Source organism: Ceratotherium simum, chromosome 7, assembly GCF_057802395.1.
Source record: "Ceratotherium simum simum isolate JZ-2026a chromosome 7, ASM5780239v1, whole genome shotgun sequence".
Classification (NCBI taxonomy): domain Eukaryota; kingdom Metazoa; phylum Chordata; class Mammalia; order Perissodactyla; family Rhinocerotidae; genus Ceratotherium; species Ceratotherium simum.
Window position 1 is genome coordinate 25,932,303 of NC_141906.1, and position 26,482 is coordinate 25,958,784.

Genomic DNA, 26,482 nt, shown 5'->3' on the forward strand with positions numbered 1-26,482 from the left:
TAACATGCTGATAACAATGTTCTTCCTCTTATTCCCTAATTCTCTTTCTCCATAATGTGAATTTTTCACATCTTATTAAATTGTATTCCCATCTGCTTACTCAAGTCTGAAGTCTATGTATCGTCTTTGATTTGTCATTTGCTGGTCTTCTCATATTCATATCTAACCCACCAAGTTCTCTAGTTCTATTTTTGTACTGTCTCCCTCACTTCTATTACACTCCCTCCAACTTTAGTCTGAACTTCTTGAATACCTCATAATTGATCTTTCACCTCTCCTTTTTCTACCTTTAAGAGATTCTCCACAAAGCTACCATGATCCTTATTTTCATATCACATTACCCATTTAAAAGATATCCAATCTCTTTGTATTGGCTAGGAAGGCCCTGGATAGTTTGATGTCTGCTTACACTGGAACTGCTTCTTTACGACACTCATCCTTTCTCACTCCACTATAGCTATTCTTTCAAAGTCTTTAGACATAAGGTGACAATTTTCTCCTGTATTCTCGCCAGTCTTAGTATGGGTAAGTTTTTACAAATCCTGCATCTCAAATAAAATAAGTGAGCCCTCAGACCATGCAATACAACATAATCTCCATTCCATTGTACTTATCCATTGACACATTTTCTCAGTTCTCCTGTCTGGAAAGGGGACATACAAATACAAACAAGCAAATATTTTGTTTGTTGACCATTGTGTCCCATGCGTCCTGCATAGTGTCTGGCTAATAATAGTCATTCAGTGAATATTTCTTGAATGAATAATCTGGTCTACTCCAAAGGGGAAAATAATTTCAATTATGTATTATTCTTTTTTTCTCCTGGTGTATAAAAGGGAGCTCTTTGTCACAATCATCATGTTTTCATTAGGAAACTCTTCTCTTCAAAAGCAAGCCATGTTGAATCACCATTTCCAAGAACACTTTTTCATAGTTCAACTTATTCATGTCCATGGGAGGTGTGAAAATGCTGATGGGTGACAGTGTTCTGAAGAGCACCTTCCTGTGTGGTCCAATATCTTGGCTTATTTTCTCTAGATCTGCAGGTCAACAAGTGGAACTCAGTTTCAATTCCACTTTGTGGACCAAATCTTGTGCTAAGCACAAGGAAATAATAATGGAAAACAAGATGGTGGTTCCTGCCCTTGTGGAGCTAATGGTCTAGTGAACACAGAAGATACAAATCAAGCAATCATGAGTCATTTTTCTAATGACTTCAGAAGAATAATGGGACTCAAAAGGAACTACAGTAGGGGGATCTAAAATCACCTAGGAGGTAACAAAAGACTTTCTTGATGAAGCCATTTTTAAGTTAAATTTTAAGACCTAAAAGATAATGTGCTTATTCTTTATTTGTTTGCTTCTAGGCCCAGTCAGTCCTTCTATTCTGCCTACAACTGCTGAGGCTGGGAGGCTACAAACTACGCTTCTCATACTACTCTGACAGCTGTCTTGCTAGTAAGTTCTGTCAGTGGGAAGCATTGTGGGAAATCAGGAAGGTGGAGAAGGAGAAAAGTTTCTCTGTGCTCTTTCAAGAATGTTGCTGACTCTAAGTCACCTACAATTGCAACTGTGAAATCAGAACACCTGAGCACCTCAGCTCCCAGAGGAGCCTCAGCTGGGAGTTCTTGGTAATGGCAGCAGCTCCAGTAGTTTATCAGCAGGTTCAGGTTATTGGGGTCATCCCAGGGTGAGATGAGTTTTCTTCATTTCTGGATAGTATGCTTGTTTTCTCCTTACTCCTCCAACAGTCTCCCATTTCTCCTTTTTGACAACTTCCTAAAATTTTGTAAACATTCATTCTCTTAAACCTCTTTTGTTTGAAATACTCAGCATTGTCTTTCTCATTGGACTCTGACTGAAATAGGTGAATAGGCAGTGATTATACAAAGAAAAATGTGCAGAGTTTGCCAAGAAGAAATAATTTAATATAAGAGATAAAAGATATTTTTTTTTTTTACTTTCTAGGAATTAATAATCCAGCATTTTGGAGGCACAGATGATCCTAAAAAAATGGTCAGTGGGAAAGTTTTGGAATCGCAAAAGTCTAATTCTCCACTGCCTTATGACTTGCAATCAAAATATTTCATAGCCTAGCACTGAGAAAACTAAGGCCTCCAAATCACTGTGTCTCCAACTTCCTCCTCTGCAACCAACACATCTATATATGGATATCACTCTGCCTCTTTTCTTCCAGAGATATGATGTCTTTTCTCCTATCCAAAAACTTATCCACCCTCTCTTTTATGGGGGACAACACTCTTGCTTCTTTTGCAGATCTTGACTCACCAATCTCCCCTACTCTTTCCTTTGTCTCCCTCCTCTTCTTCTCTATTTATTTTTAATTTTTAGCATGTGCAGACTCTTAGATTTATCTCATTAAAAATATTTTTACCATCATATCATTCACTTTCTCTCATCCTATACATTTTCCTTTTTTTCAACTAAAAGTTTTCTGAATGGGTATTTTATATTTTTAATTATTTTCAAAGGTAAATTAGCAGCAGTGAAGATGGGAAGGATTAAACGTGGATAATCCAAATTAATTATATTAGTGCAATTGGAGAGTTAAAGAAAAATGAATAGAAACATATTCTGCCCTCGTGGAGCTATGGTAAAACAGCAACATCTGAAAGTTTCTCTTGGAGCTACAATAAAGTTATACTTGATGGGTGGATATAGTAGAAGTATTATATTGTGAGGAACTGTGGGAAACTCAATAGTTAATCCAAAGGATATGAAGTGACGATTTAACTTTCCACATCATCAGAGTAATTTATCACTAAAGACATTATGACAGATTTAGAGTTCTAACTAATCAGTAGAGGAGAAAATACAAAAATCATATTGAACTTGCAAACATTTATGCAAAAAACAATTAATCATTATTTTTATGTAAGCAAATAGTGACTATTTATAAGTATATACATAAGTAGTAATAAGCATCAACTATATTTGATATTAACATTAGAGTTATTTCATGATGTACAATTGATCAAACTAAAATAAGGAAGTAGAAATTGCTTTATGGTAAGTTGGCTCTAAAAAGAAACTTTAACTCACTACTCCTTTTGAATTGCCGTGGTCAATCCCCGATGTCTTATTGTATCTTCCCCAGTGAAACCACCCTGAGGATGGCCCTGCGGATCTGCTGGGTTTTGATACTATAGATAACAGGGTTAATCAGGGATGGGAAGAGCACAGAGACAGTGCCCATAGTGATGTGCACCAAGGGCAAGGTGTGGTGCCCAAATCTGTGCACGATGGACAGGGCTGGCACAGGCACATAGAAGCAGAGCACAGCCAGCATGTGGGAAACAAAAACGATGAAAGAAGATGAGGGAGATGGGAGGCAGAGAAGGAAGGGAGGAAGGCCCTGGAGAATAGGGAAGCTAAGGTCTGAGAAAGAGTTGCTGAAAGACTGAGAAGAGGGAGACTGGTTGCAGGGAAACAGAGGGAGAGAACTGGGGAGAATAAAAAAATGGAGGAAGTTGATAAGAATTAATAAGAATCTTAGAAACTGAGGTTGGATGGGGAGAGGCAGAGGGAGGAACAGAGAGGTGGAGGGGTAGAGTGGGAAGTCAAATGAAAGAGAGAGAGAAGAGGTTTGAGGAAAAGAGAAACAGGAAAGACAACAGGACAGGGAGGGCTGGGCAACAGAGAGGAGAGATGGTATGTTGGATATAGCTAGGCACCAAGGGACTGATATGGGTAAGTCTAAGGAACAGAGAGAGGGTGAGGCACCAAGGAGCCTGAGGTTGGTACCCTAGAGAAGGAGGCCAGGGAATCTCCCACGGTCCTTTGTTCAATCTTCTTATCTCAAGTCCACTGGACACTGAAGGATCTATCTAGTCTTGTGGCTGTCTAGACACAGTTTCATTAGGCAGTGTAGTGTGGTGGTTAAGAAAGTAGCTTTGGAATCAGATCTGCATTCACATCATAACTCCAATACTTATTTACTCTATGATTGTGCAAATTACTTGCCTAATCTCAATTTCCTCTTCTGAAAAATTGGGACAATTATTATACCTACTTTGTGGGTTATAGAGCCATTTGTACACAGTTCTAAATGTGGTGCAGTTAGAACCATACACTCAACAGATGTAGATTATTGTTGTTTGCAGTTTCCATCATCTTCTGATTGAAAATTGTCCACAACAACTATCTACCATGTGACAGATTCAGCTCTTCTCTTCATGTCTGCAGTAGGCTCTGTGGGAAAGTCCATTAGTGACCCGACAACAATGAATAGTAAAAAACCCAGGGTTCGGTGCTCTGAGCTCTTGAGTGGGTTTTTGGACAAGCTAGCCACATGACTGGTGAAGTGACTAAACCCATCTGTACCTTTGCTTCTTTCTATAATGGAAGATTTTCACACGTTTCCTGCTTGCTTTCCAGGGAAATTATTGGGTTAAGGGACCATGGAAAGAAGTGCTCTCAAGTGCTGGAAGCTGCATCAGTTTTGGGGGGATTTGTTGAGATTATGATTCCTTGCCTGCCAAAATCTTGTGTTGCTCCACTCCAAAGCCCAGCCCAGTAACAAATTCTGGTCTCTTTCCAATCTAAAAGATCATGGGGAGATATTATAGAACAGCAGCTCTAATCACAGACTAGCCATCCTCATGGAAGCTGCCTTATTCCATAACCCTACTTATAGACCTGCTAGATAAGAGGTATCAGAGAAGTCATTGGATTGGCTATCTCAATCCACAAACCAAAGCATCTTTGACAACTGACTGTCCCTTGCTGTCTGCAGCTTCTTTCCTGGTGCCTACAGCACTCGTCAGTCCTCTCCTTGGTTCTTCTCCTTGGCTCAGGCTGCTGTTTTGCATCTGCTGCACTTGCAATTATAAGGCTATATCTTTCCTTTTCCCTTGGGTCTTGGGTCCTCAGAGGAAACTTACTAGGTGGATGTAGAGCTGAACAACACCAAAAAAGGACGAGTATCCTCTGAGAACTTAGCCTTTGGGTGCCCCAGTTATCTTCCATGGAAACTTAGTGACCCACAAGTACCATTATGAGACAATTCTTCGTTCTCTTTTCCCACTAGCTGCTATCGTTACAAGAAAATTTGTTGATTGACCTCAAACCCCCTTTCTGTGATCCTTTTTTCCCCAGTCAGGCCTCCCTTTGAGACTCTCCTTTCTACCGAAAGGACTCTACTTTCTTAACCACCACACTACACTGCCTAATGAAACCGTGTCTAGACAGCCACAAGACTAGGTAGATTCTTCAGTGTCCAGTGGACTTGAGATAAGAAGACTGAACATGCTCATTCATTTAGCAAACGAGTATAGACTGCAAGATTTGAGCCATAAACTTGGATGAAAATATTAATAAGACACAATCTCTGCCTTTGAGAAAATGATTGTCTTTTGCAGGAGATAGACATAAAAAAGCCTAAATCTCCCAGAGAGAGAAAAAAAAGGACTCACAGGAGATACAAGGATTAAATAGGTATTCTTTACTAATGGCTGCTCTCTCACTAGATCCAACATTCCAGATAGAGACAGAAACAGACAAAGGCTCAGAGTTGTTAAAAAGCAAGACACTATAAAATTATGTGAATTTAAATTACATGAAAAATGTATGTTTTACAAACATAGTATCAGCTTCAAAGACTTAGAGAGGCATGAGGATATTAAATAACATGACATGCTTGTAAAGAGTTCTGCATGTGGGAGCATAGGGTTGGTGAGGGTGAATGGCAAGACCATGTACACAAGATACTGTAGTTAGAATTAATAAATTTAACTTTTATTAGTTTTGTTTTGTTTTATGTTGTTGGTTTGTTTCTGTTTTTTATTGAAGCAGTTTTAGCATAGTAGCTAAAAACATAGACGCTGCAGAAGCATAGAGTTCTATGAACTTAGAACTACAAAAGTTCACTTCTATAGCATAGAATTTAAGAAGAAGCTAAGTAATTATGATTTTTTACTTAAACTTCCTTCAACAAAACAGGCTCTTGTCCTAAATAGACTGACCATGTCTGAAGAGTGGCAAAAATGGTACCTCAATTCTATTCTAAACCAAAATCCTGTATTCTTTATACCTCATTCTACCAATAGGATCCGTAGAAAACAAATTTCCACTCAGTATGGAAAAGAACATTCTAAGGTGGAAAGTTGCCATTCAGTAGTGTGGCCTACCACGTGAATTTCAATGAAAGTTAAGAATGGAACCTGTGTTTAAGGGAGTGGCTACATCTAAGACTGGAGAGACTCTGGGGTTCCTTAGGGCCTCCCAAACCTAAGTCATTGAGATTCCAACATCCCTGTCTCCCCCCACCCCTGCCCACACACATATGCACACACGAGACACCACACAAGCACAAAAGCGTTCATATCCATTTTTTGAGTTTGCTTCTCCTTTAAATTTCATTTTGTATTTTGTTTGTTTTTCAACAGGTTATTTTTCAATTGTAATAATATAGAGAATGATGTAATAACAACCTGAGTGAATGTACATGTACATGCTTACTTAGTTTTAACAAATCTTAACATTTTCGTCTATTTGCCTCAGGTTTTTTTTTTTTTTTTTTTTCCCAAATAGAATTGAAGCGTCCATGTAAAACTTCTCACTTCAATTTAATACCCTCTTTCCCTAGAGCTGTTTTCCAGAGTTTCCCATTTATCATTCTCAACTTAATTTTTAGTATTTTTCATACACATTAGGTATTATCAGACTTTTTACATTTTCATTAATTTTATCGGTGAAATATGGTATCTTTGTTATTTCGTGTTTTCCAAATTTATAGTGAAGATGAACATGTTTTCAGATATTTATTGTCACATTTGTTTTTCTCTTCTGTACATTGCCTATCATTTCTTTGTTCAATTTCTTATTAGATTCTCTGTCTCTTTATTGATTTATAGATGTTCTTTATATATCCTCGACACTATACCTCAGTTGCTCATCTAGACATACACTGTAGATATCATCTCCTAGTCTGGTTTACATTGTCTCTTTGTTTTTGATGTCTTCTGTTTTACTACATTTTAATATCTATCAATCTACCTACCTATCCACCTATCTATTCTCCAGTATTTTCTTTTAAACATTTTCAAGTTTTCCTTTTAACATTTGTCTTTAATATAATGTGTTTTTTTTTTTTTTTTTTTTTTTTTTTTAAAGATTTTATTTATTTATTTTTTCCCCCCAAAGCCCCAGTAGATAGTTGTATGTCATAGCTGCACATCCCTCTAGTTGCTGTATGTGGGACGCGGCCTCAGCATGGCCAGAGAAGCAGCACGTCGGTGCGAGCCCGGGATCCGAACCCGGGTCGCCAGCAGTGGAGCGCGCTCACTTAACCACCAAGCCACGGGGCCGGCCCTAATGTGTTTTTTTATGTATACTGTAAAATAAAGATAAAATTCTATATTCCTTATGAATAAAAAATTTGACTAACATTTTTTATTGAATAATCCCACCTTTTCCAACTCTTTTTAATATTATCCGTTTGAAGTACAATTATATTTGGAGGTCTTTGTCTGTAACGTTGCCACCATCATCTCTTCAACACCACCCGCTACCACTGTCTCTCCTCTCATTTTAACCAGGCAAACAGAAAAAGCCGATATCTGAAACAGAAACCAGTCTAGCAGATATCAACCATCTGTGTACCACTCTAAGGAATTCTCTCAGATAATGTGTTGACTAAAGAAAAAAATGAATAGACATGGGTGGCTAGGACGTAGGAAAAGTTGCCCTGTGTTGAGGCAGGGATGTGGCAATTCCTGCCCTAGGAACCTCTAAACTCCAGAGTCCATATTAAGAAAGTGAGAATTGAGTTTATTAAACAGCTTCGGCAGGTTTTCCTCAGGCAGAAGGAGTGGTGATTATATACAAGAATTCCCAAGCCCTAGACCTATGAAGAATGACTCTCAGGAAGCACTTCCTGGTGATAGTAATTTTAAACTGTGGCAGATGGGGCAGAGGGCCCAGAGGGCCCGAGCAACGCAGAACTAAGAAATGATGGGGGACACCCCTTTGGATGCCATCAGAAAGGAGTCTTCTCAGGCTTCCTGGATGTGAAGAGGGAAAGCTTTGCTAGAAAAGGTCTCTTTCTTAGCTTTAGATTCCACTATATGCATTTACGTATCCAGGAATTCACTTAGTATTTATTTGTTGAGTATCTATTTCGTGCCAGTCATTGTATTTACGGAGAAAAAGGCATGCATAATTCCTCCATAAAGCTTAATTTAGTAATACATTGTGGAGGACAAAAAAAAAGGAAACCAAATTAAAACACTGAGCAGTACATTACTATGGGACAAATGTTACAATAGGAAATGCAGGGTTCTGAGGAGACAGATGGAGCATCTGCTCTGGTATTGGAGAGAAGGCTTGTCAGTGAAAATGTCTGTGAGGAAGCAACCTCAGTGCTGAGACTCCAACATGAATTTCATTTAGCCAATGGTAGGAGCAACCTTCTCTGCCAATTTTAGGTTCATAACCTCCTGAGCAAAGGCATTACAATTTAGACATGTTTGTGGTAGTTTCCTTCACAGAAGCTTTGTCACCTTTCATGTCATTGTGTAAGATCTCACAAATAGAGTGGCTACATACAAACACTAAATTCAGCTTACTGTGAGACCTGAGGTTTGGGACTTATACGTCCATAGGAAAGGTAAAATCAGAGATGAGGAGTCAGGGGTGGGGTCAAGGGTTTCTACTCGATGAGAAAGTCCAAAAGGGAGCAGGAACACAGCCTCAGAAAGATTTGGAGGAGTTCTGCCTGAATCAGTCATTAGGGAAGTTCTGAAACTTCTCTCAAGAATGTGACTCAGGAAAGCAAAGGATACTGTTTAGCCAGGCTAGAAATCAAAGAGAAACAACTTTCTCACTAGAGAAGAGGCAAGCAGTCCCAAGGAGCCATGGCGGGAAGTACATTTCCTGAGGTGAATTAGAACAACTCACTTTTATCTGGTCACTGCCAGGTTCTTTTCTGGGTGATTTTTATATATTATATTTTTTTAGTTTTAGTTTAGTTTATCTTTAGTTTTGGTTTTTGCACGTTGATGATGACCATTAACAGAGTTTTGCTGTGGGCAGTTTTTGTTGCTACCAAAATAGCTAGATCTTGTATATAGGTAGAGGCATTATAATTCAAGCAAGAGAAGGACAGCATTCCTAACCCATAACTCAAGAAAGAAATTCACTGCATTTTATACAAAGCAGTGAAAGAAAATCTTAGGGAACATGAAGTATGAAAATAGGAAATCAATGCAGCAAATCCTTGGCCTGATTTGGGACCTTCTTCTAGGCACCCAGTGGAATTTTTAGCCCCAGGACTCAGCCTTGGCCTTTCTAAGACCCAGGAGCTTAGTGATGGCATGGCGGATCTCCTTGGTCTTAATACTGTATATGATTGGATTAAGCATGGGAGGCACAAAGAGGTAGATGTTGGCCATAAGAAGGTGGACAGCAGGTGGAGCATTCTTCCCAAAGCGGTGCACCAGGGACAGCCCCATCATAGGCACAAAGAATACCAGCACAGCACAGAGGTGTGAGGTACAGGTTTGGAAGACTCGAAGCCTCTCCTCTTGAGAAGTCAGTCTTGCCACTGTGTACAGGATGACACCATAGGACAGCGCAATGAGCACCAGGTCCAGCATCACAGTGAACACTACCAGTGTCAATCCATACAAATTGTTGAAGGTGGTGTCTGCACAGGCCAAATGTATCACCTCCTGGTGTAGGCAGAAAGAATGAGAGAGGACTCGAGGCCCACAGTAAGGAAAAGCCTTCAGGAGGAGGACAATGGGAACAAGGGCCACAGGTCCCCGGAGGATGACAACCAGGCCTGCCCTGACCACTCGCTGGCTAGTGATAATGACTGAGTACCTCAGGGGGTGGCAGATGGCCACAAAGCGGTCAAAGGACATGACAAGGAGCACTGAGGACTCCATGAAGGAAAATGAGTGGATGCAGAGCATCTGGATTTGACAGGTTTCAAAGTAGATACTATGAGAGTTGAACCAGAAGATTCCCATAGTAGTGGGCAAGGTGGACACTGACAGTCCCAGGTCAGTGATGGCAAGAAAGGACAATAGATAGTACATGGGTGTGTGCAGATGACGGTTGGTCTTAATAACTGTCAGAATGAAAAAATTGCCTGAGATGGCCACCAGGTACATAAGGAAAAAGAGGATAAAAATCCAGTGTTGGATGGCTTCCAGTCCAGGAAAGCCAGTGAGGTAGGACATGGGGCTAAACTGAGTGATGTTGGACAAGAGCATGAATCGAGGACTGAGGGGATATTGGGTTGGCATTCGTCAGGGACTGAGCTGAAAATAAATGGATTTTTCTGGTTATTAATTCTTCAGTTTCACTAACATTCACACCGTCATAAGCAGAATCATGACCATCATCATCTTTGGTATCGTCTACTGCACTGTTCTCAATTCTACCACTCTCATTACCAGATTGAAACTTTCTTTGATAGCACCAGCCTCACAAGGTTTTCCTCTATATTTCTATTCTTCTCAGTCTCCTTTGCTGGCTTCTCTTCATTGCTCATCCTTGAAATATTGCAGTTCCCGTCCTTGGCAATTTTCTGACCATGCTCTGTTGTTCGTCCCTAGGCAATGTCATCACTCTCATGAATTTGCTTGCCATCCATATGTTGATAAAGGTCAAATCTATAACTCCATAACTTCTCTTCCTTTGATTTCAAGACATATATCTAGCAGCATGCTGAGTTTCTGCATGTAGATGTTTCATAGTTATCTCAATAACATGTCAAAAATTTAACTTATAATCATTTCACCCAACAGAATTTTCAGTTATTTGTTTTCATTAAATCAGTAGAAAAATGTGGACTTCTGAAATAAGTTGAGGAAGAGATATAAATTTGAGGGATATTAGTATACAGGTTGGAGGAAGAAACCTAAGAAGTGAGTATAGAGAGAAGTCGCTAGCATTGAGCTCTAGGAAAATCTGAAATTTCGAGGTTGGGAAGAGAAGGCTCCACTAAGAGAGACTGAGGGGAAAAAATGCCAGCTAGATAGGAAGAAAACCGGGAGAGTGTGGTCTTGTATGAGTTTCAAGAGGGATTAATCAATTATATATAATGTTGCTAACAGGTCAAGGTAATGAGGACTGAGAAGTGACCAAAGGATTTAGCAATGTGGAAGTCACAGTTGATCTTGAGAAGCAGTTTCAGGGGAGTGGCTGGGAATAAAATGATCTCGACTCACCCCCAGAAAAAAGACAACGTTCATGTCAAGATTTCTGATTCCCTCTGCTGTGGCCATGGCTGCTCTGGGCCAGAACAGCCACAGTTCCCAGGTATCCTCTGCAAGACCACTTGAGTGGCCGACCAAGCCCAAACTCACAGTGTCAATAAAGCAGTTCTTTGAAAAAACAGAGTGTATTCATGAGAGAAAGAGGAAGAGTGAACAAACAAATGGACTAGGGCAATGCAGGATTCCAGGCAGTGATGATGGTCCACTTGATGTTTATAAATTCAAAGTGGAACCAGTCAGCATTTAGGTGTGTTTTTCATCACTATATTTATCTGCTCAAATTCAGGAAAGAAGTATGTAGAGAGTTGAATTTAACCAGATTAATGTTAGGGTAGGCCAGCATGACTAAATTTAAGGGTATATGCAAAGGAATGGGTATGCTGATGTACTGTGGACACTAAACTGGATAAAAAGAAAAGTTAAACATGAGAGAGTGAGGGACAGTAAAAAGGGATGACAGTTCTTGAATATGTGATGGGACTGAGCTGCTGATTTAAGGTAAAGGACACAATCCTTGATGAGAGGAGTTCAAGGAGCTGAGAGTGAGGCTGCAGATTGGTTCAAAGAAAGGACTATTGAAGTCACTGAGAATTATGTCTGGGTCATAATTCCATAGTAGTGGAAAGAGAAAAGTTAGGCTAAAACCTTCAGTGAATAAAGTGGTGTGTCTGGAAAGGTGGTTGGTGGATGCAACAAAGGCGGGATAGCGATGGTAACTGACGCTGTCATGCACTGAAAAGAATGGGGAAGGAGGCGGCACCAATAAAAAATGTTCAGGAGGACCAGGGTCAGCCCTTCATCACTTTGACAAGGGGATGGAAGGACTATTCACACTTATCCTCTCTTTTTTCACCCCTCAGTTCACTACTCAACCAACCAACCAACCACTTTTTTTTTTTTAGCCCACTTAGCTAAAGCAATGCTGTTTAAATTCACCAGTGACTCTGTGGATGAAATTCAATGGAGACCTTAATCATGCCTGATTTCATTGCAAAGATTGACTTTGTGGATGTGCCTTTATTTTTAAAGCTCTCTCTTGAATTCTTGATGCCAGTACCTGCTGGTTCTCTTTTAATTGTCATAATGGCTGAAATTCAGTCCCTTCCACCCATTGCTCAAATGTTCATGTTAGTCAGTCTCCTGACCTTGGACACCTTCTCGTTCATTGTATTCTCTATTCTTCTTATTAGTATTGTTATCAGTAATAGTGGTAGTAGTAGACTGATGACCCAGATGTTTACCTCTAGCCCAGACAACTCTGCAATGCATCAAGCCTGAATTTCTTCTTTGTTATTTGATGGCTCCAAATGGATGCAAACTAAACGCAACACATCTAATATTGAGCCCACCATCTACCCTTTCCATACCTGATTCTCCTCATATTGATGCATTTTTGATAATATCATTTACCACTTTCCAATCATACATGACAACATTTTGGATCTTGTCCTTTACTTGACACTCTCCCTCTTCCCACATCTAATTTTTAACCGAGTTAAGTGTTTTCTACTTCCTAAATATCCCTGTAGTCTATTCCTTTGCCTCAACCCCAGTGCTCACTGTCATAATTCTTAATTTTTCTATAGCTGCTTAATTGACTCTCTGTTACTTAACTTGCAAGGCTTGACACCCCCTCCCCTTGATCCATTCGCCATTGTAGTCATGGGGGTTATCTGGAAAAATGCAAACTATATCAGTCACTGCACTGTAATCAGTCCTTCAATAGCTCCCCTTTCACCAGAATAAAGTTCAAACTTGTAAAAGAGCTACAGAGGCAGCTCCAATTTATTGAGCCCATGCATGATTCAGAAGCTGTATAAAACTTAACATAATCATGTATATTCCTCATAACCATGAAGCATTGTATCCCCGCTTCACAAAGGAGAAAACTACAGAAAAGGTCAATAATTTTCTCACAGTGACCTCATGTCAGAGATGAAATTTGAGCCCATGTTGGCCTAATTCCAAAGGGTGTGGTTCTAATACGATGTAATACTCTGTCTTTAGCCAGGCTCTTCCTGCTTTGGCACTTTTCTAAACTCATCTTTTTTCTATAGAGTCAAGAAATCCATTTCTTCTTTACACAATTTGCCATGTGTACTTTCTTGTCACTATTTCTTATATGGCTTTATTTCTTACTTTCCTAGCATAAACCACCTTGTTTTTCTGACCAGTGAACATTGGTGGATCCTTTAAGACAGCACAAATATTTACTCTGACAAATCTCTCTTGAATTCCTTGTGTAAGAGTTGGGCAAATCTTTCTCTGTACACACATGGTACCTTTGCTGCAGCACTATTAAAGTATAAACACACACACATACATCTTTTATATATTTTATATATATATATATATATTTTTATATTTATATATAGTATCTACTATTATGTTATATATATGTATACATACACAAATACGTATAAGTAATACATGTGTATTTTCTCATTTATACTTTATATAATATAGTATATATTATTTATATACATATATATTCTTCATACTGTATAGATATTCTTTATATATAAGTACAAAAAGTATAATTATATACAAGTAAAAATGTATACTTAAACATATATTTATACATATATATTTATCTTATATATTGTATATATAATATGTATTATTTGTATATTATGTATAGTCCTTATATGAGTCTGTGTGTGTTTATAACTTACGATTTAACCCACATTTTTGTACCAACTAGATGAATTCCATAAGACCCCTGGAGTGCAGAATGTGTCTAACACATGGTGGACACCACTATATGTTTTTGCATAAAACACTAAATAACTGAATGAGTGACTCAAGTGCTTACCTCTTGTCCTGATTAGTGCCTGGAGTTTGGTGTTGAGTCCCGTTTTCACTGACTTCAGAATAAGAAGGACAAGGAGAGGGAGATGAGGGAAATTAAAAGTCTATAAGGAGACCATGACAGGGCTGGGATTATTCCTCCTGGAAAAAAAGTTCTGGTGAACTTTTCCTGGAAATGAAAGACAATTACCCATACTAAGGGAGCAAGAGTTGTTTCTCCATTTCCACTAAAAAGCAAGAGTCCATTCATCAGCACATAGTCATGTCTAATGACGATATAATTACAGTATTCACAGCAGAGGCGGTACAGGTGAGAACTGAAGAGGAAATTCCTGAAAAGAAAGATTATCACTATACGATGAGCAATTAGATTCCTACTTTACCTATATGTTCTAAGTATTCTCTTATTTCAATTTAATATTTGCTATTTTTTAAAACGTATTAGTGGTGGAGGCCACTGTTTCTTACGAGTAGGAGAATATGCAAATAGAGTCATGCCTAAGCATAAGGATTTGGACCAGGTATCTCATGCTTGAAGCAAGGAGAACATTCCCACAATGTTCAAATGCATCTGTAAACATGCCTCTTGTGACTGGCGTAGCAGAGGATTTTGGAAGAGGGGAGGGCATATCCTGGATACTGGGGAAGTCAAAGGGGGTTGTCAGTATTAATACACACAGATTGAGGGCCTTCCCTGCTATGTTCACTCATCTGGGACATAAAATGCACTTAACATACATATTGAATGAATGAATGGCTGTTTGGTTGATAAGAGGAAAAGGGAAGGCTGAGTGTACCAGACAGCTTGACAGGGAGGAGTCTATGGAGACCAAAGGGTTTATGCTATCTTGATGCCAGTGGGAGGTTGATTTTCAGCACCCGGAAGGGCCTGACTTGGCCATGTAGGCCCAGGTCAGGAGGAGCCAGACAGCTTTTTCTCTGGGCCTTAGGAACAGAATACTGCAGATGGTCTCTCTTCTTCCCTATGGAGAGCAGCCTCTGATCCTTTGTCTGGCTCTGGTTCTGTGCGTAGACTCTGTGAGTTTCAGAAGTGGAAGAGATTCTGTGGGATCCTGGATTTAAAGACTTAATTTTTAAATGAACAACTAAGTAAGGCCTAGTGTGGGGAGTACACTTGCCTAAGGTCATTCAAGGATTTTGAGGAGGAGCCAGAAGTAGGCTCAGACCACCTCCTTCCAGGACCACTGCTTTCCTTGAACCCTGTACATCCGCCTCTTCCTGCATTTTCTCTCTTTCCTTTCATATGATCGCCTAATTCCCACCTGGAAACTCTGGCACAGGACAGCAGTGGAAGACTCACCAGCAGCTGCTAATTTATAAAAGTGAAGACCAGGTAGTCTGTACTAAACAGGGAACAGGGTAGGTGAGTCTGACACCAGGGTCAGTGAGAGGCATCAGGCTGAGGTTGTCAGAGAAGGATTTATCCTTCTTCCTCTGTGCATGTGAAACACCATGGCTCCAGCTGCGAGAAGCTGAGGACAAACAAAGAGTCCCCAGGGCTGGGAGCTCTGTGGGCAGGAGCCGTCATTACTCTCCCCTCCTTGGCTTCCATCCCTCTCTCCTTCAGGGGCTCACTTGGGGCTGAAGGCCCCTAACTTTACAGAATTCTGTCTCCAGATTTTGGCTGCTGACAGATATCTGCTGCGGGAAAGGTGGTCCTGCCCCACCCATTTTTTCTGCTTTAGGAAGAAACTGATCTCCGTCACCCGTCACTTTATTTGCTCTCTCCCTTTGGTCCTTAGAATGGATCCATAGTTTGTGAAGAGGCTGGATGTGGCATAAGAAGATTATCGATGCAACTTCCACATTGGCTTCTCAACTGCTCATCCTCCTTGAAGCACCACAGCTACCACTGCCTCAAGGTCCTCTCACTCTTGCACCCATTGTCGTGCCCATTTCTGTATTTCTTTTATAAGATCATTCATTTGCCCTTCGTCTCTGCCAGTCACTGTATCTTTGAGCCTATAAGTCAGCCAGGTTAAAACCTTCCGTATATATTGCCATCCTAAACACATGTCCCGGCTAGTGTCTCAGGCTTTTCCACTCAACTTTGAATGTGTGGGACAATCCTTCAACAAACTCTAAACAAGCAGTCTTTTCACAACATTTCCTCTCTTCTTGCCTTCTTCATCCTTCTGGTGGCAAATACCATCATCTTGTAGAAAAATCAATATGCATTTCTTCCTCAGTCTATGTTAAAGAACCTGGATTGATGTGGTCAGGTTGTATGCACACTTCTCCTATCTGTCAACAAACACACATTTGGAGATTGGCATAAACAAGGTGTTATATTGTTATATCCGTCAAACTGGGGCTGGTTGTTCAGCGTTGTGTGAGGGTGAAACCCAAAATAGAGCATATAGATGCAAAGTGAGGACAGATGCCCACGAAGCTTATGACACACCAGTGTGATCATAACACACCTAGTTAAAGGTGGTATCACCTCATACCAAGTAAATGACTAGAGGTTACAGCCAGAGTGTAGGTAGGCAGAGTCAGGCAGACAGAACAGGATACAGAGAGCTGGGTGTCCTACCAAATTGTATTTGTTGAAGAGGGTTCTGGCTCCGTACACAGGGAGAGAGCTGACCATCCTCATTTAGGCTCTTAGGAGAGGAAATCCCAACCAGAAAAATTTGAGAAATTCTGCCTTTATTGAGAACATAATATAGTCTATGCCCTAGAGGAAGCCTAGTTAGGGACAGTATAGGGATAATATAGCAGTGACAACGCTGTTATTTTTACCATCAACAGCAACTATTCATAGTATTTGAGGGCATCTATCATATATAAAATAATACAACAAGTATTGTAAGTGCAACCAAAGAGATGAACACAGCAATTATGTGACTTTGGGTGGGTGGTCACTGGCCCACTGGGGAGGCCCGAGGAAGGCACTTGAACTGATACTAAGTAAGAATTAACCATGAGATGGGGCTTTATAGAAAGGGATTTCCAGGAAGAAGGAGTAGCATAAGCTAGGACACAGAGGTGAGGAAATTTTCCTAAGAACTATACAATTTTCCAATACTCAAATATAAAATTTAAGAGAGGTAACACCTTATAATGAGACAGTAGAGGTAGACAAGGTCAAGACGTTGGAAGGGTTTATATGACATGTGAAAGACCGTATACATATTGATGATTTTGATTAAGAAGGCAAGGAGTGACCTTATCGTATGTTTAGTAGAGTATATTGTTTGCCATATGTAGGAAGGATTTAAAGTCTACAGTGGATAGACATTACTTGATGTATGGAGTTAGGTGAGGATATTTAACTGATAGCTTTTCACATCACTGTTAAATAATAATACTGTTTAATGAATAATCTGCCACTTATCTAGAGACACAGTATTTGCTTTATTATATTTTTTACTAGCATCTATATATCAGCTTTCTACTCTGCTTCTCTGAATTATATAATAAATGAAGGACTAATGTTCAGGAAATAGTCATTAAAAAACACTCTTAGCTCTTTTTGTTTTTTTATTCCCCTAAATGATCTTTAGATTTATTTTATCACATCAAAAAATAGTCCTCTTTGAATGAAAACTGAAATTACTTTAAACATTTTTAACAATTTTCATTCACTGTGCACATATTAAGTGCCTACTCTGAAAAACTCTGAGCATGGCCTTGCAGATACACAGGTAAATACGACAGTCTTGCCTTAATGAAGCTCACCTGCAGTAAAGCAAATAGATTGTTAAACAGAATTCACCCAACAGTGTCACTAGTCTAGGCTAGGGAGGCAGAATTAGTTTCTGAAAACTGGTGGCAGGGAGCAACAAAGGAACAGACCTTGGCCCCAGATCTATTCCCTTGGGTAATCTTGGAATCTTGTGAATATGAAGTGAAGTGTATGTGGGTAGTGGTGGTTGGGAAGGGGGAGTATCAGTATGCTGATGTGAGTCATTCAGGCCTTAACTCTGAATGTATTAGAATCCATTACTAAAGTATCTAAATCCATTTCTAACAGTATCAATGCAAGAATGTGGCTATTTGTATATATGCTAGTGGTTTTTAGTGTGTGAAATATTATTTTCAAATGTGCTTGTGTGTGTGTGTGACAGAGAGAGAGTGAGTGACAGACGTATCTCTTTGCCTCTGGTTGAGTGTGAGAGAGGCTGTCAGTGTGAACAAGACGTAGCTCACCTTCTTGTCCACAAGGAGCTCAACTGAGCCTACTCTGTACCAAAGCATGAGAAGACCTGTGGGAGAGAGAGACAGGGGTGTATTTGAGCCTGGCATTCTTTTCAGGGTCCAGTATGAACTATATTTAAGGCACTCTCTAGCCAGAATCAATACCTAGCTCACTGAGCCAGGCTTGGTGAGGTAGGAGATTACTCCAGGAAAACTGAAACAACTGGTTAACATACATCTGTGGTTTTCCAATGAAACCACCAGAGGGAGCCTTCAGCCAAAGGATGGGCTGAAATTTAAACTTTCTACCCCCATTGCCAACAGGTCAAGACAATGGATCTGTTTTTCCGGTACCATCTTCCCACATCCTGTATGTCTCCTACACAGCTCTGAAACTACTGGCCAATTCATTCCTCCTCTGAGGATGACATTCTCTCTGTCTCATACATACACAAAATGGACATACTCACACCTACACAAACTCACATCAAAACCTGAAGTTGATGGATAGAGATGACATTTTATCTCTACTTTCTCAGATCTTAAAGATGATGACCTCATAGGACATAGATCTCTATGTGTGGCCTTTTGTCCTAGTCAATTGACCAAGCTTTGGATCCCCAGTCTGACCAGACATGGCCCTAAATGAAACATTTACTCAGGGTTCTCATTCTCTCCAGACTCACAGACTCAATTTGGGGTCTCTGTCACAGAAAAGGCATATAGACTCAGCTCATTATTCCCTTGACCCAAGGTCCAGGCCTGTTGAATGAGGCCTTCCCTGGATGAACTATATTTTGTGGTGTGGGATTGATGTGGATCTTTCAGGCTAGAAGGACCCACAGAGCTTGAGCTTGCCAAAGGGATCCTCTAGCCTGGTCCAGAGCCCTTAAGAAAATTTCATGTTGGAGTTTATTTTGTCCATTCCCCTAACTACCAGCATGCCAGCATTTATGTGAGCACAAAGTCTGGAATGTTTTCTTAGAAGAAGTTTCCATATCTCCTCACAGCAATCCTTTCAGAAAGCTCTTCTTTCCTTATATCCTATCTCTCTCCAGTCATTCTGAGAGGAACCAGTTTTCATCCTCCTTGTTGAAATTTTTCAGACTCCTGGAAAGCCAAGGATCTGCCCTACCACTGCCACCACCAACTTGAGCTAAGGCCTGTCTGTCTTTTTTTTATGTAACTATCTCTACTCATGGCCCATCAAGCTCAGAGAACTCACACACCTGTCTCATCAAAGCAGGCTTCACATTTTCCAGACTTTTTCCTATGCCATTCCATAGTCTCTTCTACAAACCTTATTAAAGAGAAGGCATCTTTCCTAGGTCTGGTCTCTTTGTTATTCAATCAGTGGCCAGGGGTCTGTTGTGAGCATATTGCAGTTCTGTATGTTCCCTGTATTGTGTATTATAGGAAGATAAAGAACTGAATTTTCCCTACACTGAGTAGTTCTTGCATCATATTGGAGAAATAGTACTAAGAGTTTAAAAAGCCTTTAAAATGCTTTAATAAGAGTAATAAAAATAAACATTGGTGTTAGGATGCTTGAAGAAGGGAAAATATTTGGGAAACTCCTATGATGATTCCAGTGAGAGATGAACCAAGTCATGGAATATAGGGAAAGAGAGGAGAAGAATGAGGCACATGTTAAGAGGGTACAATCTACACAACTTGCAGACTATCAAGGTATGAACTAAGTCTGATACACTGACACTGACATCTCCTAACATAGCAGTCTGGACCCATTCTCCTGAAGCCAAGGAAACACATCGCAAAATTATTTTATATTTATTATTAAATAAAATATTTATATATTTCATATTTTAAAAATATAAAATTATTTGATATTTATGTCTTGTCATCAAGTTCTAGCTTACCTAACTCCTGGGACCTTCCCAGTTCCTTAATAATCTGTCTTTTGAGCCTAGATAGAACCATTCCCTTCTGAGGTCTTTTGCTAACTTTCTCTGTCTTCTTCGTCTGGCTTCTCATCTCATTTCTTTTTCTCCTCCCCATTAAAAGCAGATTCTCAGCTGACCCATAATCAAGGAGGTGACATTAGTTTAACAGGATCTCAGAATTAGTGTGAAATTCCCTGCAGAGAAAGAATTTCTTATAAAACCTTGGTGAGAGGTAGCTGTGCTCCCATCTTCACCAAATATTGAGCATCAGGGCCAGGCCAAGGAGAAGCAAGGTAGGCACCTAGAGAGCAAAATTTAAGGAGGCGCTCATTCTCATAGTGCAAGTGCAAGTTCAGCAATTGCAAGACTCTAAGAGTGAGAACCTCCTTGAATTTGCACCTTAGATGGAACCTTGCCACATGTTAGTCTCGTGGAGTTCCTGTTATGTGTTAGGAACCGAGGGTACGCAGTGATTAAGAAGTGGTCGTACAGACTTATATGCTTCTGGGAGAGACAGATAGATATGTAGTAAAATACAACAGACTGATATAAATGCTCCCATAGAAATAAGAAATGAAACCAGACTTAAGGGCTTAGAAAAGACTTCCTGGAGGAGTAGTCAGATAAATCAACATGTGTTACAGTAGTGAACTAGCCAGGAAAGAATTGAGGGAGGAAACAGTTTTCCATGAATACAACTAGCCACTGGAATGTTTTCCAATGAAGAGGAACTCTTCCTCTTGGAAGATGGCATGAAGAAACAGAAGTTCATAGGCCTTTGAAATTCATCAGTTAGTTGAATCCCAGTCATATGACATCAAGCACATGATTTAACCCCTCCCAGCTTCACTCTTTTCAGTAAAATATATTTGTAGTAATACATGATTCAGGCAGCTATTGAGAGGATCATATGTGACAAGAAAGTCATAATTCCTGGAAAAACTAAAATAGCTATTTGTGTCCTAAATTAACACAAATTACTCCACATATACTTTCTTAGGAAGCCTGAGACAGAGTCAAAGCTGTAGCACTGTTTCTGTGCTTCCTCCTTTACAGCAGTGAGGAAGCTTAAAGGGTGAATTTACTTATCTATGTCATGCAGGTTCTATGCTAAGTAGTCAGTGGAATGGTTTAGACAGGGAGTCTCTGCCTTACTTGCAGGCATAAGAGGAAAGAGCCAGGTTTATTTACTGTTCGCAATGGGTCATGGACCAGGCTGTTGCTATGCCTCTATATAAGTCCTTTATATCACACTATTGTCTAATATAGGCTTTGCATTACCCCTCCTCCCACCCTTGAGGCTTAACTTCTTGGCTGACTTCAAAATAATGGTATTCTTCTTATGGGGGCCCTGCCTTGATCTAGGATTCTGCTGGTCCAATTTCTTCAGCTGGCCTCTGCCTGCACCTGCACATTGACTCTGATCCCAAGGATCTTGACTCATCACTTGGTAACAACCATCATGGCAGATCTGTGACCCTGAGTTTCCACTTTTGGAAATGTACCTGATATGTGTCACAGCACAATACTGTTTGTTAAAGTTGGAGAATGAATATGCCTCTTTAGTCAAACTTGGGATGTTGAATGGATCACACTCATATACCCAGAGATGTGCAGGCTTACATTGAGACCTTCAGGGAGCCCCACAGATATCCATTTATCCAACCAATATTTATTAGGCACCTACTATATGCCAGGCACTGTAGGAAGTTCCAGGAGACAGCAGTAAATAAATGGTAGGGTCTCTACTTTCATGAGCCTCCTAGTCTACAGCAGTATTGTTGTTCACATCGCTCTGTATAAATAAATTGAGTACAAAGCAACATTGTGAAAACCAGGAGAGTGGCCTTCTTTGAACAACTCAGTAGTAGACCAACAGCTCTCCTGAGAGCTTCCTAGCATTAGCTGGTGAAACCAGACCTTCTCTGTTTTCTGGCCTGCCCGTGTCTCCCTATTAGCAATTGCAGTACATCAAGAATATCGTCTCCTTTCAACAACCTAGAGCAGAAGCAAGATTTGGAAGACCCTTTGCAACCCACTTATTGAAAAGAGATGCCACAACATGGCCTCACACAGACTCTTGGAATGGTGACCTCCTTATTTTGATAGGCTATCTCAAGTTGCACTACATACTCTAGCTTCAACCCAGGAGGGAATCATTTTGAGTGATATCTGAACAATGTTCCTTGGTTCTCCCCTAGTCTACAGTGTTCTCTCAAAAAGTTTGACTGAAGCTTGCCCCTCATCTTCCATGTAGCTAACATTGTTTGTCTTATTCCCTGACATATCACCACTTTGAAGATGAGGAGATGAGGAATTTAGATAAGGATGAGATTAGGAATTTCAGGAAATATTTGGAAACTGTAAAAGTGAAAAAAATGAGAATCCTAGTAAAGTAAAATAAAACATTAAAGTTTAAAAAAAAATTATTGGATGGAATCCAATGTAGATTAGACAACATAAAAGAAAAGAAAACTGAACTTGAAAACACCTGAATATAAATCAACCAAACCGAAGCACTGAATGAAAAAAAAAAAAAAAAGACACAAAAAGATTAAAAAATAATTTAACAGAATCCCACAGGCTGTGGAACAGTATCAAGCTGTCTACCATACATGCAATTAGAGTTCTAAAAGTAAAGAAGAGAGAAAAGGGGTCAAACATATTTTTGAAGAATTATTGGTTGATTATGTTCAAAATCTAAACATAAAGAGTATCGTTAATTCAGATGCTCAAAAAATCTTGAGAAAGACCAATTAAAAAAGAAAACATACAACCAAATGCATTTATTTCAAATTGGAGAAAACAAGAAATACACACATGCATCTTAAAAGCAGGCATGGAGTTTTACCTGACTTTTCATTGGTAGCAGTGGAGATCTGAAAAAAAAAAAAAAGGCACTTAATTTGTGAAGTAGTGAACGTAAAATCTGTCAGTGTAGATTACCAGTGAAAATTTATTCAAAAATTAAGGTGAAATAAATATTTTCCAATTAAAAAATAATTGATATTAAGACTATCTTCTTTCTGTTACTAAATTCTTCAAGAAACAATTGAATATTAAAGCAAAAATAATAACAAAATATTGTAGAATTATTATATAAGCAGAAGTAAAATATATCTCAACGGTAGAGCAAAGGGCAGGTTGAGATATAAATGAAATTATAATGTAACAGAAGAATAAGAAATGAGAAATGTACCACCACATTGGGTCAAAACAATTTTTATTTCAAAACAAGGCAAGGACATCTATGAGAGAAGAAAATCACTATCCTACACTGTCCATGAATATGTTTACTGTTTTGTTTTGTTTTTAAGGTCTTAACCAAATAACAGTAAATGAATTCAGTAACAATTAAAGAAAAAAAGACTCCAGAACCAAGTCATTTTGGAAGATAAAAATAAATAAATAAATACAATAAAATAAAATTCAGTAAATGTATTTTGTAGAATTTTTATAAGTTGATTTTAAATTTTTTATAGAAAGGCAAAAGACATAGATCAGCCAAACAATGGCAAATAAAGACAGTCTTTTAGAGCTCATACACTACTAATTTCAAAACTTACTATAAATCTTCAGTAAACAAGATAGTGTAGAATCATCATAATGAGAGACAAACACATCAATGGAACAGATGAGAGAGTCCAGAAACAGACCTTCACATAAATCAAGTATCGATATTTGACAAAGTCACCATTTTTATGAGAAAGAATACTCTTTTCAGTAAATGGTATTCGTACAACTGATTATCCATATAGAAATAAAGTGAACTTTGACCTACCTTATACCTTACAACAAAGACCTATATATACTTGATAAAAATATACCAAAACTATAAAGCATCTAGAATAAAACATATGAGAAAATGTTTGTGACCTATTTTAGTTAGGGCCAAATAGCAAATGGCATAAACATAAATTAATTGATAAATTCAACTTCATCAAAATTAACAAAGTCTGCTCTTCAAAACACTCTGTTAAGGAAATTAAAATTCAGTCCAAAGATGGGGAAAAAAATATTTACCACACGTACATTTGTAAAAGCACTTGTATTCAGATTAAATAAAGAATTCTTACAACTCAACAATAGTGACAGATAATCCAATAAAAACAGACAAACTTTTAATGCAAAATTTTTCACAAGAGAATATATTCTAATGGCTAAGGAGCATATGAAAAGAGGATCAAATTATTAGGCATCCAGGAAATGCAAATAAAACCACCATAAAATATCACTTTACACATGTCAGGACGACTGCATTTAAAACAACGGACAATAATGCCATGTGTTGTTATAGATGTGGAGCACCTGGAACTCTCATATGTTGCTGTGGAAGAGCAAAATTCTTCAACAATTGTGGGAAGTACTTGAGAGTTGGGATTTTGAGGCACAATGTGTTTGGATAATTATCTCAAGGTCTCATAGCTGGTAAATAAGAGTCAGAATTTGAATCAGGAGGTCTGCTGTCAGAGTTCCAGTCTTTACCAAAACACAAATCAATGTCATATTAGTCAAAGTCTGTATTTTTCAGTCTTTAATCTTATATATTTCAAAATAATACTATGGATTTGAAATGCCATTAGATACACAGAGCTCCTCTTTCTGTGTTCCCTCTGCAGCGGTAGACAGATAGTACATTTATGTTTGCTCCCCCTACGCCTTAGTTATTTTTCTGCTCTTTCTAGACTGAAGGCAAGGATGTATCATTTTGGTTCATGATTCCTAAGATATAACAATGTCCTGGCATTAAATAGGCATGATATATGTTTGCTGATATTTCTGAGAACAATCGTTAGGGTCCCCAAACTACTTTTACATTTCTAATAAGAACATAATCTTAATAATCTATTTTTCTTTAATTATCAAAGATCCAGACAAAGTACCTGAGAATTAGGAAAAATATAGATTGAAGAAAATAAATAAAATAATTGAGTCTTTGAAAGTTTGGATAATAATAGTAATAATAATAAAACAATAATAACAATTAGTATTCTAGTAGCTAACAATTATTTAGGTCTTGGTGTCCTAAGCCCAGGAAACATCCTAAGCACTTTCCAATCAAGATTATTTATCCAGGACATACTGAAAATAAGATTAAGGCAAAGAAAATTCAAGTTACCAGCCCAAAGTCACAGAATTAATTAGTACTCAAATTAGATTTTGAATCCAAAATTTCCTAACTCATAACCACGTAAGTAGGAAAATGCAATATTTGTGCTTTCTAAAAAAAGGATTCCTGACCCCATTGGGGAAAAGGATATGAAAAATTTGGGGAAAGAATAATTATGTTTTATAAAGAAAAATACTAATATCGTTCTATTAGAGAACAAATAAGTGTTACTTGATACTTAATTCCATCATTACACTTCCTTGACTCTAAGTTAATTTATCTTTACAACAAGTAGTAAAAAAAAAAAAACAGTATGTCGTAGAGAAGAGCGCTTAAAAATTCCTGGGACAGGGTTTTACACAATAAATACTTCATAAAGAGAATTTCCTCCCAAGAATTTTTCTCTTTCAAAAAAATTCCAGAAATTCTGTGTCAAAAGTAGCTCAAGAGAAACTATTTACACAAAAGTTTTTGTTTGGTTGGTTGGGTTGGTTTCGGTTTTGCTCAGGTTGTCCTTGGAAAATCAGCTTGGAATTGCTTGGAATCTCTTCTCTGTATCCCTTATCTAGACACAGTCCAGAGCAGTCTTTGCCACACAAATCTTCCTTGCTTCTGTCTCTCGGGTTCCTTTAAACAAAGATGCTGCCTCCTTCCCTGAGGACCTGTAGGAGCCTGTACAAATGCTGCCTCTCAGCAGGGTGAGAAGTTACAGAGAAAACTGAAGCCGCCTGGCAAGCAGACACAGGTGAAGTACATGGTCACGGAATATGAGAAAGATGGGTTAGGAAGTGAGGCTGAACAGGAAGAGTTATTTCTGTGAATTGGACAAAGAGATTTATGTCACTACAGAGCTAAGGGAAGGAGGAGTGGGGGTGAAGGAGCTTGGGAGACATTATCTGAAACTCTCGATCATGGTCTACAAACTCACTAGATTGTGTCAAGGCACAGATTACTGAAGAAAACTTTCTGTGGGTAAAGTTATTTCGAGAGGAAGGGCACCAAGGAAAGGGTCTCTCAGTGATGGAAAAGCTGCCGAAGGTCTGAGGCCATCAGTATAGAGGCAGCATAGTGATGGGTCAATTGGAAGGGATTCTGATTTATACAGCCCAGGATTTCCTCCTGTTCTTTTCTGCTTTCTCAATCTACCAGTCTTCATAGTGGTTAAGATAACACCTGTGATGACCCTTGGTCACTTTGGGATTCCTGAATACTGATTTCCATTTTCTTGTGGAAGACAGAAATAG

At 38.9% G+C, this 26,482-nt stretch overlaps 1 protein-coding gene across 1 annotated transcript; it reads right to left on the bottom strand.

The window, feature by feature from the left end:
- Positions 1-9,281: 9,281 nt before the first annotated feature.
- Positions 9,282-10,706, bottom strand: LOC101389131 (olfactory receptor 51M1-like). The gene has a single exon (XM_004433892.3). The coding sequence runs from the start codon at positions 10,272-10,274 to the stop codon at positions 9,282-9,284; it is 993 nt and encodes a 330-aa protein (XP_004433949.2). The 5' UTR covers positions 10,275-10,706.
- Positions 10,707-26,482: the final 15,776 nt, after the last annotated feature.